Here is an 18,852-nt window from a genome sequence, read left to right as displayed (position 1 = left end):
TGACGACGCTGTGTCAGCAATGCGCTGTCTGATGGACAGAGCGCATTTATGAGTCATACTGTATATTTTATTATTCGGGTACTCGATTAGGACCAGGTTCGGGTACTCGGTTAGAAAATTACTCGAAATGCCCATCCCTAGTGTGTGCGTGCGTGGACACACTGACACAGTCTCTTCAGAAACAGAGTTTATTCAGAGAACCCATGTGGAGCTAGGCTAGGCTAGGCTAGGCTAGGCTAAGCTAAGCTAGGTTAGGCTAACACACCTCCATAGAAAACACAGCAAACACAGCAGTGAACAAAGAGCAGCAGGAAACGGATGAAGGCATTGAGTTCAACCTGAGGAGGAGGAGGAGGAGGAGGAAGAGGAGGAGGAAGAAGAGGAGGAGGAGGAGGAGGAGGAAGAGGAGGAGGAAGAAGAAGAAGAGGAGGAGGAGGAGGAAGAAGAGGAGGAGCCAAAACACGATGAAGGTCAAAGTCAGCGGTCTGCTCCGTCTGTACCGGACCGACCACAACGACCACAGAGCAGTGCATCATGGGAATGAGCGTCACCAGAGCGACCACAGAGCAGTGCATCATGGGAATGAGCGTCACCACAACGACCACAGAGCAGTGCATCATGGGAATGAGCGTTGTCACTGTCAGTGCCCGATCCGTACCTGGAACACGATCCGTTCCAGACGCTTCTGTGCATGCGCCGTTTTACGGCATTAGCTTCAAAGCTATGCTAACTGCTAGCCTAGCACTAGAGCAGCTAAAAGTCGCCGTAGCGTTGCTAAAACGTCACTTTATTAATTTTAAATGTTTTTTCATGCGAGAAAGTCACAGTTTAGAGTCCTAATCTGTGGTCAGTTTATCCAGCTGACGTCTGTTTGGAAGTTTGCTCCGAGGTTTTGGGAGAAGAGCAGAGCTACAGGGAGCTAGCTCGCTGCTCGGCTCATCTCAGAGGCAGCAGCGGCCAGCTGAGGGGATCGAACCTGTGATCGACCGGTCACCAGCAGATTAATTGATGGTCTCATTTATTAGTTTGTGTAAATGAAAAGTGAAGCTTCATGTGTGTGTTGGCTGCTGCGGCGACGACGGCGGCACTTCCTGCTCGGCGGCGGCGGTCGGGACGTTGATGTTGGGGTCGTCGTCGTCGTCGCCATGGTAACACTTGCCCAGGTTCTTGATGATGTTGAAGTTGGACCGGGCCGTCTCCGCCAGGCTGTTCTCCAGAATCCAGCCGTCCGACTCCGACTCCGGGTCGCCGAGCCGCAGCACGTTCTCCATGGCGGTCTGCAGGTAGCGCACGCCGGTCAGGACCAGCAGCTGGCGGGAGGAAAACAAGAGGAGCGGTTAGCTAGCAGCACGTTCTCCATGGCGGTCTGCAGGTAGCGCACGCCGGTCAGGACCAGCAGCTGGCGGCAGGAAAACAAGAGGAGCGGTTAGCTAGCAGCACGTTCTCCATGGCGGTCTGCAGGTAGCGCACGCCGGTCAGGACCAGCAGCTGGCGGGAAAACAAGAGGAGCGGTTAGATATCTGGACCCGAACACAATCTAAGGCAGCGGCTCTCTAGTGGTGCCTTCATGTGGGCCAGAGTACAGAGTACTGACTCCCACTCTGACTCCCACTATGACTCCCACTATGACTCCCACTATGACTCCCACTCTGACTCCCAGAGTGGGAGTCAGAGTGGGAGTCAGAGTCAGAGTGGGAGTCGGAGTGGGAGTGGGAGTCAGAGTCAGAGTGGGAGTCAGAGTCAGAGTGGGAGTCAGAGTGGGAGTCGGAGTGGGAGTCAGAGTCAGAGTGGGAGTCAGAGTGGGAGTCAGAGTGGGAGTCGGAGTGGGAGTGGGAGTCAGAGTGGGAGTCGGAGTGGGAGTCGGAGTGGGAGTCAGAGTGGGAGTCAGAGTCAGAGTGGGAGTCAGAGTGGGAGTCAGAGTGGGAGTCACAGTGGGAGTCGGAGTGGGAGTCAGAGTCAGAGTGGGAGTCAGAGTCAGAGTGGGAGTCAGAGTGGGAGTGGGAGTCAGAGTGGGAGTCAGAGTGGGAGTCAGAGTGGGAGTGGGAGTCAGAGTGGGAGTCAGAGTGGGAGTCAGAGTGGGAGTGGGAGTCAGAGTAGGAGTCAGAGTGGGAGTCAGAGTGGGAGTCAGAGTCAGAGTGGGAGTCAGAGTGGGAGTCAGAGTCAGAGTGGGAGTCAGAGTGGGAGTGGGAGTCAGAGTGGGAGTCAGAGTGGGAGTGGGAGTCAGAGTGGGAGTGGGAGTGGGAGTCAGAGTGGGAGTGGGAGTCAGAGTGGGAGTCAGAGTGGGAGTGGGAGTCAGAGTGGGAGTCAGAGTGGGAATGGGAGTCAGAGTGGGAGTGGGAGTCAGAGTGGGAGTCAGAGTGGGAGTGGGAGTCAGAGTGGGAGTCAGAGTGGGAGTCAGAGTGGGGGTGGGAGTCAGAGTGGGAGTCAGAGTGGGAGTCAGAGTGGGAGTGGGAGTGGGAGTCAGACGTTCATTTCGTCCGTTTTTCGTCCGTTTCCACAAAGCTCACGGATACGCACCAAGCGGAGCAGTACCACCGGACACCGTGGGGGGGCGCTGTTGCTGTGACTACCCGATACGCAGCCTAGATCCAGTGTGAGCCAGAAGAAGAAGAAGACGAGAAACAAATTCTCTGTCTCCAGCCGTGATGAATTTAACGGCCGTACCAACCACCGCATCACATAACGAGTCCGTTTTCTTCTTTTTTTTATTATGTAGGCTACATTATCAAGATCTCCTCCGTAGTCGCCATGTTTGTTGTCATACACTTTTGACTCTGAGCTGCCCCCTGGTGGATGTATTGGTTAACATCCACGCATGGAAGTATGTGGGCAGTGACGGTAACAACGTTTGAAACGGACGCATACAATTACGTCCGTAAGTGGAGCATAAATTAGCTTTTAGTCTGGAGTTCCGTACCTTGAACAGCCAGATGAGCAGCACGGTGAGTGGGAGTGGGAGTGGGAGTGGGAGTGGGAGTAGGAGTAGGAGTGGGAGTGTTAGTGGGGAGTTCCGTACCTCGAACAGCCAGATGAGCAGCACGGTGAGTGGGAGTGGGAGTGGGAGTGGGAGTGGGAGTGGGAGTAGGAGTGGGAGTGTTAGTGGGGAGTTCCGTACCTCGAACAGCCAGATGAGCAGCACGGTGAGGCGGAGTGGGAGTGGGAGTGGGAGTCGGGAGTTCCGTACCTCAAAGAGCCAAATGAGCAGCACGGTGAGTGGGAGTGGGAGTGGGAGTGGGAGTGGGAGTCGGGAGTGGGAGTGGGAGTGGGAGTCGGAGTGGGAGTAGGAGTGGGAGTTCCATACCTCGAAGAGCCAGATGAGCAGCACGGTGAGTGGGAGTGGGAGTGGGAGTGGGAGTGGGAGTGGGAGTCGGGAGTGGGAGTGTTAGTGGGGAGTTCCGTACCTCGAACAGCCAGATGAGCAGCACGGTGAGTGGGAGTGGGAGTGGGAGTGGGAGTCGGGAGTGGGAGTGGGAGTCGGAGTGGGAGTAGGAGTGGGAGTTCCATACCTCGAAGAACCAGATGAGCAGCACGGTGAGTGGGAGTGGGAGTGGGAGTGGGAGTGGGAGTCGGAGTGGGAGTGGGAGTGGGAGTCAGAGTGGGAGTCGGAGTGGGAGTGGGAGTTCCGTACCTCGAAGAGCCAGATGAGCAGCACGGTGAGTGGGAATGGGAGTGGGAGTGGGAGTGGGAGTGGGAGTCGGAGTGGGACTGGGAGTCGGAGTCAGAGTGGGAGTCAGAGTGGGACTGGGAGTGGGAGTCGGGAGTTCCGTACCTCGAAGAGCCAGATGAGCAGCACGGTGAGTGGGAGTGGGAGTGGGAGTGGGAGTGGGAGTCGGAGTGGGAGTGGGAGTGGGAGTGGGAGTCGGAGTGGGAGTGGGAGTCGGAGTCAGAGTGGGAGTCGGAGTGGGAGTGGGAGTTCCGTACCTCGAAGAGCCAGATGAGCAGCACGGTGAGTGGGAGTGGGAGTGGGAGTCGGGAGTTCCGTACCTCAAAGAGCCAGATGAGCAGCACGGTGAGTGGGAGTGGGAGTGGGAGTCGGAGTGGGAGTGGGGAGTTGCGTACCTCGAAGAGCCAGATGAGCAGCACGGTGAGGCGGAGTGGGAGTGGGAGTCGGAGTGGGAGTGGGGAGTTGCGTACCTCGAACAGCCAGATGAGCAGCACGGTGAGTGGGAGTGGGAGTGGGAGTGGGGAGTTGCGTACCTCGAACAGCCAGATGAGCAGCACGGTGAGTGGGAGTGGGAGTGGGAGTGGGAGTGGGAGTGTTAGTGGGGAGTTCTGTACCTCGAACAGCCAGATGAGCAGCACGGTGAAGCCGATGGACTGCAGGATGCCGGTGTAGTGTTCCAGCAGCGCGTGGCGACAGCCTCGTCTCCACAGGTTGAGCTGCTGGCTCTGCTGGTCGTAGCGGAAGTGGGCGGAGCTGTTGCCGAGCCGCTGCTGGATGCACGGCCGCGGCGACAGCGTGCTGCAGCAGCTGAACGGAACGTCGTCCAGCAGGTACTTCCCCTCCACGTTGCTCCGCAGACGGCTGCAGGACGGAGCACAAGGAGCCTTTTAGTGTCGACCTACACTATCCACCACTTTATTTTCCCATGATCCATTGCGTCACACCACAACGGAAGTGGGTTTTAGTAGCATTCTAGCGAGCGGCTAACTGGTAGCGTTAGCGGCTAACTGGTAGCGTTAGCCACCAGTGTAGGTACCAAATGTGGGGGCTCCGGGCTGCCAAAACCGTTTTGACTAAATCTGATGTTTGTTTAGTCTATAAAACGAATTATTGAACAAACATTACTATTTCTGTGTGCACGTTTTTGTAATTAGTCGTGGTTATCGTAGTTGTTAGCTTTGCTGCTGCTGACAGCTAACAACAGCAGCTAAGCTAACACCAGGACGTCAGCTGTTAAAACCCTCCCGTTGTGGGACACGACATGAAACTACTCCAGTTAGCTCAGTCATGTTGGAACTAGGATATCCGCTGGAGAAAATATCTTTTCATGGGCCGTTTATTGAGTTATTGTTTATTGACACTGCTAACGGCTAACGGCTAACAGCTAACAGTTAGCCCAGCTAATCTAAAATGTTTGTTCAACAAGTCGTTTTATAGACTTCATAAACAGAGTAGTCACAACGGTGATGTAGTGACGTGAAAATGTGACATAAAGCTAAAACCTTGTCCGTATTGTTCTCATTAAAATTAGGTGATGATTATAAATAAAGTCATCACGGCCAATGTCTATCAACCAGTCTATGCTATCAACAATACAGTAACGGTGGAATGGAGTGTCATGGCCACACCCAGCGGCATTCTCCAGAAAATGGTGGATAGGATCTCATCCCATATCCAACACTTCGCTGGTGTCACCACTCCTCCTGTCGTCCATCTGTTCCCTTCCTCCATCCTTCCTTCTTACCATCATTTCTCTCCACCTTCTTTCCCTTATTCCTTCCTAGAAAGAATCTGTTCCCTCCCTCCATCTTTCTTTCCTTCCTTTTTCCCTTCCTTCTTTCCACAATCCTTTTCCCTCTCTTCCTTCCTTCCTTCCTTCCTTCCTTTTTTGACCCAATCTGTTCCCTCCATCCATCTATATTTCCTTCCTTTTCATGAAAAATCCCATTACAAATAAACGCATAAATGCAAATAAAAAAGGTGGTTAGGAACTGGTGCTACCATAGGTACTACCAATACTTCTCAGACTACTACTGCTACTACTACTTTTACTGCTGTGAGTTGGTATTTAGGTCTGGAGCTGCACATCCTGTCTCAGACGTCCTGGATGAGGTTTTACTGAGTCACTTGAACCTGAGTTGAACCCTGTTGTTAAACCACATTAATCCCATGACCTTTGACCCCCAGTAGCTTCCTGGCTTAGCTGCAGCGGCTTCACTCTGAAAGTACGGACGTTTCCATCTACCAACCAGATGTTAAAGGGATAGTTCAACATTTAGTCAAATAGGCCCATCACCATAATCCCTATAGTCATAGCAGTAGGTTCGTTACCTTTAATTGTCGGTGCAAGCTATTTTTAGAACGGCAGAGCAGAGCCGTGAGCTGCTCAGGGCTACGCTACGGAGGCTCATTATGGGATTTCTTGGTTTCCCTCATCAAACTCATCAAATACACAATCCAACAACTCCACAACGCTCTGGTGGACAAGTTGTGAGCTGCACATTCACCACGCTATGAGATAATAACACAACGTTACCAGACAATGTTGTTGTAGAGGGAAATGCAGAGACTGCTTGATGAAAAACTGTCCCTGAAGGCAACGCGCATCAGTGGTTTTGCATGAATTTCCCTCTATTAGCTATTACCAGCTACCAGCTATTAGACCACACCACATGTCCCCTCTAGTAGACACCATCGTTAAACTACAGGAAGCTCATCTTCTGTCCAAGACTTAGATCCAGAGACTTGGAGAAGTCTTGGATGGATCTCTTGGGTTCTGCAGTCCTGTAGACTTCACTACAACCCGAGTCCTAGAGATGAACAGCCAATCAGCTGACAGGACTGACAGTAGCTGTATCGGTGGCTAATAGGGGTGTAACGGTATTCGTCCCGTGCCGTCACGGTTCGGTGCACACAGTCACACGACGAATACGTCTGAGTGAATATATATATAAAAAAAAAAAAAGTAGAGTCCTCACTCCAGTCTAGGTGGCGGTATTGAGCCTCAAAGCTGCATCAACCATCCTAACAGATGAAGAAGAGAAGTGATGAGAAGTTAGAGGAGCTGCTGCTTCATTGATGTCCCCGTGGGGCTTCTCAATGAAACACAACGGCGACGACACACGATCATAGACTGTAGCAGCTCGTGACTGGTCGACCGGACAAAGTCAATAGTTGCCAGTTGTCAAGTGCAAGTTTTTTTCCTACTTTTATAACACAAGACAGATTTTAGTTTTACATTCAATAGTGTCTGTTGTACCGAAACCGTACCGAACCGTGACCCCTGAACCAAGGTACCGAACCGTGACTTGTGTGTACCGTTACACCCCTAGTGTCTAACATGTTTGTGTTGATTTATGAGAAACAGATTTCCACAAACTGGATGTAGTTACCTCAACTCGGCCTGTGGTCTGGTTCAGGTTCAGCTCCACTGAGACTCACTGAATCCACTACAGAACAAAGATCCACTGAAACTCCATTGGACTCTAATCCAACAGAACCTATATCCATCTCTCTGCACCAGCCGCCACCTGCATCCCCCCCTCCCGCCCTTTCCCCTGCTGTTAGACCGGCCTCCCCTCCCTTCCCATGAACCAGTCTACCATCCAGTCCTCCCATTAAGATGGTCTGCCCTCCCTTCCTATGAACCAGTCTGTCATCCAGTCCTCCCATTAAGCTGGTCTGCCCTCCCTTCCTATGAACCAGTCTGTCATCCAGTCCTCCCATTAAGCTGGTCTGCCCTCCCTTCCCATGAACCAGTCTGCCATCCAGTCCTCCCATTAAGCTGGTCTGTCCTCCCTTCCCATGAACAAGTCTGCCACCCAGTCCTCCCATTAAACTGGTCTGCCCTCCCTTCCCATGAACCAGTCTGCCACCGAGTCCTCCCATTAAGCTGGTCTGCCCTCCCTTCCTATGAACCAGTCTGCCATCCAGTCCTCCCATTAAGCTGGTCTGCTCTCCCTTCCTATGAACCAGTCTGCCATCCAGTCCGCCCATTAAGCTGGTCTGTCCTCCCTTCCCATGAACCAGTCTGCCATCCAGTCCTCCCATTAAGCTGGTCTGTCCTCCCTTCCTATGAACCAGTCTGCCATCCAGTCCGCCCATTAAGCTGGTCTGTCCTCCCTTCCCATGAACCAGTCTGCCATCCAGTCCTCCCATTAAGCTGGTCTGTCCTCCCTTCCTATGAACCAGTCTGCCATCCAGTCCTCCCATTAAGCTGGTCTGTCCTCCCTTCCTATGAACCAGTCTGCCATCCAGTCCTCCCATTAAGCTGGTCTGCTCTCCCTTCCTTCCCATGAACCAGTCTGCCATCCAGTCCTCCCATTAAGCTGGTCTGTCCTCCCTTCCTATGAACCAGTCTGCCATCCAGTCCTCCCATTAAGCTGGTCTGTCCTCCCTTCCTATGAACCAGTCTGCCATCCAGTCCTCCCATTAAGCTGGTCTGTCCTCTCTTCCTATGAACCAGTCTGCCATCCAGTCCTCCCATTAAGCTGGTCTGCTCTCTCTTCCTATGAACCAGTCTGCCATCCAGTCCTCCCATTAAGCTGGTCTGCCCTCCCTTCCCATGAACCAGTCTGCCATCCAGTCCTCCCATTAAGCTGGTCTGCTCTCTCTTCCTATGAACCAGTCTGCCATCCAGTCCTCCCATTAAGCTGGTCTGCCCTCCCTTCCCATGAACCAGTCTGCCATCCAGTCCTCCCATTAAGCTGGTCTGTCCTCCCTTCCTATGAACCAGTCTGCCATCCAGTCCTCCCATTAAGCTGGTCTGTCCTCCCTTCCTATGAACCAGTCTGCCATCCAGTCCTCCCATTAAGCTGGTCTGTCCTCCCTTCCTATGAACCAGTCTGCCATCCAGTCCTCCCATTAAGCTGGTCTGTCCTCTCTTCCTATGAACCAGTCTGCCATCCAGTCCTCCCATTAAGCTGGTCTGTCCTCTCTTCCTATGAACCAGTCTGCCATCCAGTCCTCCATTAAGCTGGTCTGTCCTCTATGAACCAGTCTGCCACCCAGTCCTCCCATTAAGCTGGTCTGTCCTCTCTTCCTATGAACCAGTCTGCCACCCAGTCCTCCATTAAGCTGGTCTGTCCTCTATGAACCAGTCTGCCACCCAGTCCTCCCATTAAGCTGGTCTGCTCTCTCTTCCTATGAACCAGTCTGCCATCCAGTCCTCCCATTAAGCTGGTCTGCTCTCTCTTCCTATGAACCAGTCTGCCATCCAGTCCTCCCATTAAGCTGGTCTGCCCTCCCTTCCCATGAACCAGTCTGCCATCCAGTCCTCCCATTAAGCTGGTCTGCCCTCTCTTCCTATGAACCAGTCTGCCATCCAGTCCTCCCATTAAGCTGGTCTGTCCTCTCTTCCTATGAACCAGTCTGCCATCCAGTCCTCCCATTAAGCTGGTCTGTCCTCTCTTCCTATGAACCAGTCTGCCATCCAGTCCTCCCATTAAGCTGGTCTGTCCTCTCTTCCTATGAACCAGTCTGCCATCCAGTCCTCCCATTAAGCTGGTCTGTCCTCTCTTCCTATGAACCAGTCTGCCATCCAGTCCTCCCATTAAGCTGGTCTGTCCTCTCTTCCTATGAACCAGTCTGCCATCCAGTCCTCCCATTAAGCTGGTCTGTCCTCTCTTCCTATGAACCAGTCTGCCATCCAGTCCTCCCATTAAGCTGGTCTGCCCTCTCTTCCCATGAACCAGTCTGCCATCCAGTCCTCCCATTAAGCTGGTCTGCCCTCTCTTCCCATGAACCAGTCTGCCATCCAGTCCTCCCATTAAGCTGGTCTGCCCTCTCTTCCCATGAACCAGTCTGCCATCTCTACTTACTCCACCACGGCGCTGCTGGTCATGTTGAGGTAGCGGCTGCTGACCCACTGCACCTTGAACCAGTCTCGGTAGCCGGCGTTCCCGCAGCAGTGGAACTGGATCTGCAGCAGGTCCAGCGTCCTCTTCAGGGAGCAGCGGCCCGGCGTGTCCGTGTCCTTGTAGAAGCGCATGGCGTTCCGCAGGCCCAGCAGCAGCGACTCCTCCAGCTGGCCGTGCACGCTGCAGCACAGCAGCGCCCCCAGCAGGACGCAGGAGGTGAAGCAGAAGGTGCAGACCACGTACGGCATCAGCACCAGCTTCCAGCGCAGGAACTTGCCGCCGTCGGCGCAGTCCCGGCAGATCTTCGCGCCCAGGAAGTTGATGGCGCAGGCGGCGAGGCCGGTGGTGATGAGCGTGTGAGGCACGTAGAGGATTCCCTGCTCCGACATCACGTCCTGCCACTTCTGCAGCTCCGCCTTCAGGAAGAGGCCCAGGCCGAAGAGCAGCGCGCCCGTCGCCACGGAGACCCAGTTCAGCAGACAGAGCAGCTCGGCCAGCTTCTCCCGCTCCGCACGCGTGAAGGTCAGCTTCCCCACCGCCATGTGGCCAGAAGTCTAACCACCTCTACATGGACTATAGCTCAGAGTTCACTTCACTGAGTTAAAATTAAAGCAGAAGTCAGGTGAATGTTTGTGTTAATCTAAGTCTTAAATAGTTGTATCTTCCGACAGCAATCACTTCTATAGAGTGTTTGGTGTGAAACACGGGTCTGTCAGTCACTCTGCTCTGCTCTGAGCCCAGGAGAAAACTTTCCTTGTATCCTACAACCTTTATCCAATGAGGAGAGAGAACGGCATGAAGGGCTGTGTGTGCAGCCAAGGGATGCGTTCATAGTTCAACATTTTGAACTAAGCTCACGGCTCCAAAACTCAACTAGTTCATAGTTCTTTTTTCTTTTCTTTTTTTTTCAATATGTTGCTACCAGCTATTATTATCAAAATGATTGCCTCAGCCCATACTGAACCACAGACGGCAATTATTTTAGCAGTTTTAACCAGTATTAGTTACAGTTAGGGTTGCGTTACTATTTTATAAAATTCTCAAATATGTCAAACTACTTGGACTTCCCTCTCTAACCCTGTTTATCTTTTACTAACCAACTGGGTCAGTGTTCCACTACATACTAACGCGCCTGTTTACAGTGTTGTAGCTGGTTTTTTACCCGGAAGGCTCTATGGAAATCTGGCTCACTCCTGAACGAAGTCATACTGGGAGAGAGCGCCGTTCACAAACACCAGAATGAACGCGTTCACAATAATGTTCATCAAGCGGAAATACTGAACGTTCGGTTCACATTCGCCCAAATTATGAAGGAGTTCATGAACGACGGTTGATTGAACGCGTTGAGGCTCAACACTGACCACTGGTCTGTCTGAGTGTCACGTCCAAGCGCCGGCAAACATGGTTCAACTCTACGGCGCCTGAAGAACTGATGCCTACCTAGTTCTATCCCTAGTGATTATTTTTAATCATTGTGTTGTAATATATTGTTGTTGTTGTTGTTTTTTAGGGTGTCCCCTAAAGCCCTTTTTACTGTCATTTGATGCAGTTGATTAATTGGGACTGTCCACACACAATAAAACTATAAAGTAAAGTAAAGTGAAGATGCAGTTCTCCTTGCAGCCACCGGGGGGCGGAGCTACATGAGACTTCCTACTCTCTGTTCCTCGATGACGATGTCTGCTGCTTCAGGTCTTCATCGCTCCACGTCCAGAGCTTCTTCTGCGTTGAAAACCACGGCTGAGACGTCCTGTCGACCCGTCGTCCTCTCAGAGGTCAGCAGTCAGAGGTCAGAGGTCAGAGGAGAAGGAGAAGGAGCGCTGCGGAGCGGAGCGTCATAAGGAGCTTACCGAGGGATTTCAGCCTCAGGGCCACGGCGCTGCAGGAGGGAAGAGGAAGAAGAAGGTCAGAGTTAAAAACACAAAACGCTGCTGAGGTCCAGAACACGGATCATAACCACGTCTAGAAGAACCGCTTCATGTCATGTTGTTACCATGGGAACAAACGACGGCTATACGGCTACGACACCGACGTGTAACGCTGTTGTTGATCAAACACACTCTGACCAAACCAACCACTCATCCACTCATCCACACACACCGACTCCTGAAGCCGACACACACACACACACGTTTGTGAAGCTGCAGATAAACAACAACAACAGAGTTTTTACCTCGAGGTCGTTCGACTCGTCCGCTCGTCGGCGTTCGCTCCAGATTCCCATCATCATCGTCCTCGGCCGCTTCGACCTCGACCGCGGTTTGAGCTGCGGAGAAGCCGATATTGAGGCAGAGAAGAGGAGTTTTCAGGCGTTGGTAACTTGCTGTGCTGCTTTAATCTCCTTACAGCTGATGAGCCGGTAATGAGCTGAGAGACCGGCCAGCTGGACCAGCAGCACGACGCAGACTGAGGTTTCACATCCACGACCCCAAATGACTCTAACTAGACCACACCGGACCCCCACTGGACAAAACCATGAAGCAACGCCACAAATACACAAATATTTGTTCTGAGGCTGAAGAACTTTACTTTTTTAGTCAATGTACGTTTAAATTAGGGCCGATGGTGTGAATTTCTGGAAATATTGTAAAGAAATTTCTGGAAAAAAGTGGTAACATTTCTCCAAAAATGTTTTAAACATTTCTAGAAAAAAGTGGTAAAAATTCTCAAAAAAAAGTTTTTTCAAAGATTCTAGAAAATGTGCTAAAATGTCAAAAAAAAAAACATAATAATAATAATTTTAATAATAATAATAATAATAATTATTATTATTATTATTATTATTATTATTATTATTATTATTATTATTATTATTATTATTATTATTATTATTATTATTTTAATAAAACAAAAGTGGTAAAACATTTCTCAAAAAAAGTTTAAAAATTCTAAAAAAAATAAAAATAAAAAGTGGTAAACTTTCAATAAAAAGTTGTGGACCCCCTTGAGCCCTCTGAAGGACCCCTGGGGGTCCCCGGACCAGACTTTGAGAACCTCTGGGCCTCCTCCATCACTCAGCTGACAGGAAGGAGCTCAGCTCCATCTAGTGGACAGACGCCACAATGTCTCAGGTTGGACCGACTGATGGTTCAGTTTATTGTCACATGTAATTAAAAGTAATTACAGTGACATTCTCATGCACCTTTGGTCATTTTCATAACATGAACATATAGAGATACAAGAAAAATAGATGAAGAAAGAGAAGGACATTTAAAACCAAAAGGTAGTAAATTTCTTATGTGAGTTTTTACGTTGGTGTTTGTATGTCTAACTGTTTGGAGTCCAAACTAATGACAATTTTCTGTCCTTGTGATAGACAATAAAGTTTTTGAATTTAATTTAATTTAATTTAATTTAATTTAAAGGTGTTCAGAAATGTCCGTTTGTCCTGTTTGTCACCTCCTTCTATGAGTTTACCTGAGTAAGGAAAACCAATTTGATTGGTCGTTATCAAGCGGGTGGGATATTCAATATTTGGGGCGAGACCGAGCTCCGTGTGTGTGTGTGTGTGTGTGTGTGTGTGTGTGTGTGTGTGTGTGTGTGTGTGTGTGTGTGTGTGTGTGTGTGTGTGTGTGTGTCTCAGACGTTTGATTGACAGATGATGGATCCAATATCAGTGGCTGATGAATCGTGAACAATGTGACGTATAATCTGTGCGTCTGCATTATCCAGTGTGAAGGAAAAATACCACACTTTCATCCAGGATTTACTGGAAAATAGAATTTTGTACAAAGTTTGGGCTCCATCGTCTGATAGATGAGTGATTACAAAGACCCACAGTGGAATCAACTTCATTTTTCTTTTCTGTACAGCTTTAAGTTCAAATCAAATCAAATGAACTTTATTTGTCCCGCAAGGGAAATTTGTCTTGAGCAAGTAGCGACGTAAGAAACAACTGCCTTTTATATACAATACATACACACACACCAGAATATACAACAGTAACGATGGCAAACATACACCAAGAAAAGAGAAAGAAAGAAAGTGCAGAGAGTGCAATAAATACAGTAGGTTAAAATACTGATAATACAAAGTTCAGATAAAGAAAATTAGGCCATCCACAGCCATGCCCCCCCCGCCCGCAGTTAAGTTGACTTTACTTTACTGTCACATATAATTACAAGTAATTACAGTGAAATTCTTCTGTACCTTTGGTCATTTGCACAACATAAATAAACAGAGATACAAGAAAAACAAATGAAGAAAGAGAAGGATACTTAGAACCAAAAGAGGTTGGTAGTACAGGAAGTGGATCAATGATCTGAAGAGACTTGATATATTTTGTTATTTAGACTAGTTTAGTCATTTTCAGCCAAAAAAAGCTCTAAATGACAATATTTTTATTTCAGTTTTGGGAGAAATGTTGTCGGTAATTGATAGAATAATTTAATTTTACTCAAACACATAGCTATAAATAGTAAAACCAGAGAAACTGATCATTTTGGGAGTGGTCTCTTCATTTTTTCCACAGCTGTATATAGCCTACTATATACTAGCCTATTTAAAATGTCTATACGCAGGTGACAGGTGTGTGACATCATGGGGCTGTGAAGTAGGCTACCCAGGTGTAATTAGAGACATTTTAATTGGAACAGTTATTTATATTATATATACTTTATTAATATTATTGATGACGTAATTATTGATTTGTAAACTTCTTCTTCTTTGGTTCCAGACTTCCAGACCAACAGGCCTGAACAGGAAGTGACCCTCCACAATAAAACGATGAATAAATAAAAAGATAATTATGTCTTTAAAAAAACAAAAAAAAAACATCAACAGACTTTTTTAATCCGATTAACTACGTCACTTCTATGACGTCAGACCACGGTGGGCGTCTCGCTGTCAGTCACACTATGACGTCACGTATCCGGAGCGTTTCCGGTGTGTGAGGGCGGGGCCTCGGGTGCGTCAGGTCCGCGCGGAGCAGCACGCACCCACTTCCGGTGGAGAAACGTCATCCTTCAAAATAAAAGTCAGAGGATTCAGAGACTTATGACGTCTAATGTCTCAGTGACACGTTTTCATCTGCCTAAAAAATATTTAAATATTTATCTTTATTTATTTATATTATTAGTTTGAATCATGATGTCGACTACATGAAGTTATTATTCTTTTCTTTTCTTTTTTAAGTATATTTTTTCGGGCTTTTTTGCCTTTACTTGATATCAAGTTATTATTCAACAAACATAGAATAGTTAATTATACAAATCAAGTGTGTTATTGTTTGACATAAACAACATTAATCAATATTTATTTTTCAATATCTTTTCATTGAGTATTGATCATTTATTCATAGTTAATAATTCTAGTCTGAGTATGAATGTGTGTGTCACAGTAGAAACTCCCAGACTATCAGATCAGGACCATAACTTTTATTTTACTTTATTTCATCGATCAGCTTGTGGATTGGTTATCATCAGCTGATCAATGGTCTGAGTTATAGATGTCCACATGTCCACATCATGTCTCCACATACTAAGAATAAAGATATTTAATTGACTGTGATATTTAAAATAAAAACCAAGTCGATAACTTTAAACAGCTGCTGATTTACATCAAACTGGGACAAACTTCTTTTCGGGGCTGTTGTCTCAGTAAGTGTGAACACTAAATATTTAATTTAGAAAACTGAAGAAATCACAAAGAAATGGCTCAACATCCCATCTGTTGACGAAGGTACGATATCATTTATAATGTCGTCTATTTGTGATGGAAAGAGTCACTGTTTCAATGGAAAATACAGATTTCCCTCAAATGGCCCTTCTCTTGTTTAAGTTTATTTTCTTCTCATGTTTAAGTTTATTTTCTTTCTATATCAAGATACTTGTTCCCTTGTTGTCACAGAAAACTCCTCATGTTCATGTTAGTTTATAAAATGCTTTGTAAAAGGAAAAGAAATGAATAAAACTAATAAACAGCTGCTGGTTGTTGTTATATCTTTATTATTATTTATAACACAACAAGATGTGACAGTGGTGGTCCTGTCACTATGCCTCCAATTGATCATGTGCCCTGGCTACTTGGCCAAGGGGATGTCCCTTTGGGTGACTGGCAAGCGCGCATGACTCTTACCCGGGAGGTGTGGGTTCAATCCCCGCCCGGGCCCTCTTCACCTTGCCACATTCTGGCGTTGTTGGCAGGATCCATGTAGCACTAGGGGTGGGTCCATGGATTCCTAATGTGTGGCAGCCTGCGCGGAAGCACGAGGACGTGCTTGTGAAAAGAGGGGGAGAGATGTGACAGTGGTGGTCCTGTCACTATGCCTCCAATTGATCATGTGCCCTGGCTACTTGGCCAAGGGGATGTCCCTTTGGGTGACTGGCAAGCGCGCATGACTCTTACCCGGGAGGTGTGGGTTCAATCCCCGCCCGGGCCCTCTTCACCTTGCCACAAAGACATAACACAACAAAACACAACAAAACAAAACACAACACAACACAACAAGATAACACAACACATGTTATGCTCTAAAGTAACAGTAGCCAAATGTGCCAGGTACCCCAGAGACAAAGACACTGAATCGTGCTGCAAGTTTAACAAATTTATTAAAGGGCGTTACGTGGGAGTGGAGCTGGGCCAAGGAGGGAGAGAGGGGGTATCCAGGGAGAGGTGAGAGGGTGGAGGGTCCACGTGGTGGTTTGGTGGGGGTGAAGGTGAGGGGCTTGGAAGGCGTGGATGGAGCGAGGAGACACTGGTTTTGCGGAGGGAGGCTGGAACAAACACAACAGAGAACAGGGTTAGCAAAGAAACACTACACAGTCTTTTCGAAGATTCACGAGCGCTGAGAATGCTGCTAGGACACAGCCGGCTAAACTGACCACAATAGTCAACGTTCAAGCAACAGGCGCCTCCTCTCAGCCTCCTCTTATACTCAGGCAGAGTAGATGATGATGTGGAGCAGCTGGGCTGCTCGTCGTCCTCATTGCCAGCACCTGTGCTGGGCTGACTCCAACAGTACCCCCCCCCCTGAGGGGAGGCACCGGACGACCGCCCGGGGGCATCTGGGTTGTCCCTGTAGAAATAATCCAACAAGGAGGGGTCAGCGAGGTAAGACGAGTGCACCCAGCATCGTTCTTCGGGGCCATAGTCCTCCCAGTCCACTAAGTACTGGAATCCCCGACCACGGCGACGGACGGCGAGCAGCTTCCTAACTGTCCACACAGGGTCACCATCAGCTAGGACTCGGGGAGGCGGAGGAGCTGAAACAGGAGACAAGACGCTGGTGGCCACAGGTTTAAGCTGGGAGACGTGGAAAACTGGGTGAACCTTGAGAGCAGGAGGGAGAATCAGACGTACCGCCACAGGGCTAATGACGTGGTCCACAGAGTAGGGGCCAACATACCGGGGATTCAGCTTGCGGGTTGAGGTCTGGGAGGTCTGGAGGGGCAGGTCCCGGGCCAACAGCCAAACCTTCTGGCCAGGTTGGTAGACAGGAGCACGCACCCTCCGCCGGTTGGCCCCACGCTGAGCTTGTGCGGTGGCACGAAGTAGCGCAGCCCGGGCGGCCTTCCAGACCCGTCTACACCGGCGGAGGTGAGCCCTGGTGGACGGGACTGCCACCTCCAGCTCCTGTTGGGGAAACAGAGGGGGTTGGTAACCCAATGAGCATTGAAAAGGAGACATACCAGTTGCTGCGCTCTCCATGGTGTTGAGAGAGTACTCCACCCAGGGCAGGTATCTGGACCAGGTCAAGGGGTTGCTGGTGGTGACACAGCGAAGGGCCGTCTCAAGTGTCTGGTTGGCACGCTCTGTTTGCCCATTGGTCTGTGGATGGTGGCCAGAGGAGAGGCTGACTGTGGCCCCGATTCCCTTACAGAAGGCCTGCCACACCTTCGAGATGAATTGGGGACCACGGTCAGACACAATGTCCGAGGGAATTCCATGCAGCCGAACAACATGGAGGGTGAGCAGGTCTGCGGTCTCTGCAGCAGAAGGAAGCTTGGGGAGTGGAATAAAGTGGACAGCCTTAGAGAACCGGTCAACCACAGTCAGGATGGTATTATTGCCCTGGGATACCGGGAGCCCTGTAACAAAGTCCATACCTATGTGGGACCATGGCCGATTGGGGACGGGGAGGGGTTGAAGCAGGCCCGCTGGAGGACGATGGGAAGCCTTGCTCCGGGCGCAGATGGTGCAGGCGGCTACAAACTCCCTAACATCCTTGTTGAGGGAGGGCCACCAGAATCTGCGGCTGATGAATTCTGCTGTTCGGCGTTCCCCTGGGTGGCAGGCAATGTGACTGGAGTGACCCCACTCCAACACTTGTGGGCGGACAGAGGTGGGAACGAACAGCCTGTTTCGGGGTCCATTGCCCGGATCAGGCTGGGTTCGCTGGGCCTGCCTTACCATGGAGTCGATAGGCCAGGTGACCACACCCACGACTCGGGTGGGGGAAAGGATGGTGTTTGGCACCTCTTGGATCTCAGGGAGTTCCCCAGCGGCCTGACGGGAGAGAGCATCAGCCCTGATGTTCTTGGAACCCGGGCGGTAACTGAGGGCAAAATCAAACCGGCTGAAGAATAGGGCCCGGCGGGCCTGTCTGGAGTTAAGCCTCCTTGCTGTCCTCAAGTAGGTGAGATTCTTGTGGTCTGACCACACTATGAATGGCAGCTTCGCTCCCTCCAACCAGTGTCTCCACTCCTTCAGTGCATCATGGACCGCCAGTAGCTCCTTATTACCCACGTCGTAGTTCCTCTCAGCGGGGCTGTAACTCCTTGAGAAGTAGGCACACGGATGCACTCTCTGGTCCCCCTCAGACCGTTGAGAGAGAACTGCCCCGATGCCCGTATCCGAGGCATCTACTTCGACGATAAACTGCCTTGTTGGGTCGGGGAAGACCAGCACAGGAGCTGAAATGAACAGGCTCTTAAGCTTACAGAAAGCTGCCTCCGCCTCCGCTGTCCAGGAGAAAGGGTGAGAGGGGGAGGTCAGGGAATTGAGAGGGGCTGCTATTTGACTGAAACCCTTGATAAACCGACGGACGAAGCCAGCAAACCCCAGGAAACGCCTTAGCTGAGTTCGGTCGTTGGGACGCGGCCATTCTTCTACCGCCTTGACCTTGGCAGGATCCACACGTGTCTGTCCATTCTCCACTACATTGCCCAGGTACATAACGGAGTCAGAGTGGAACACACATTTTTCAGCCTTGACGTACAGGCGGTTCTCCAACAGCCGCTGAAGAACCAGGCGGACGTGCTGGTGGTGTTCCTCCAGAGACTTGGAGAAGATGAGGATGTCGTCTATGTACACCACCACAAAGATGTTAAGCATGTCTCTCAGCACGTCGTTCACAAGGGCTTGGAAAACAGCCGGGGCATTGGACAAGCC

General features: G+C 49.9%; 2 protein-coding genes across 2 annotated transcripts in view; one reads left to right on the top strand and one right to left on the bottom strand.

The window, feature by feature from the left end:
- Positions 1–18,852, top strand: part of LOC311007046 (activator of 90 kDa heat shock protein ATPase homolog 1-like) — a 119,864-nt gene that overhangs the window by 9,859 nt on the left and 91,153 nt on the right. The gene's annotated exons all lie outside the window — the stretch shown is intronic.
- LOC311007048 (photoreceptor outer segment membrane glycoprotein 2-like) lies at positions 1,050–10,064 on the bottom strand (the record flags this gene model as incomplete). The annotated part of the gene is made up of 4 exons (XM_084000130.1): positions 1,050–1,262; positions 1,441–1,488; positions 4,279–4,525; positions 9,484–10,064. 4 exons carry the CDS (start codon positions 10,062–10,064, stop codon positions 1,050–1,052), a joined length of 1,089 nt encoding a protein of 362 aa, XP_083856256.1.

The sequence above is a fragment of the Trachurus trachurus genome (genome assembly GCF_905171665.1).
Source record: "Trachurus trachurus genome assembly, chromosome: 24".
Taxonomy (NCBI): domain Eukaryota; kingdom Metazoa; phylum Chordata; class Actinopteri; order Carangiformes; family Carangidae; genus Trachurus; species Trachurus trachurus.
This window is presented reverse-complemented; position numbering and strand designations above follow the sequence as displayed.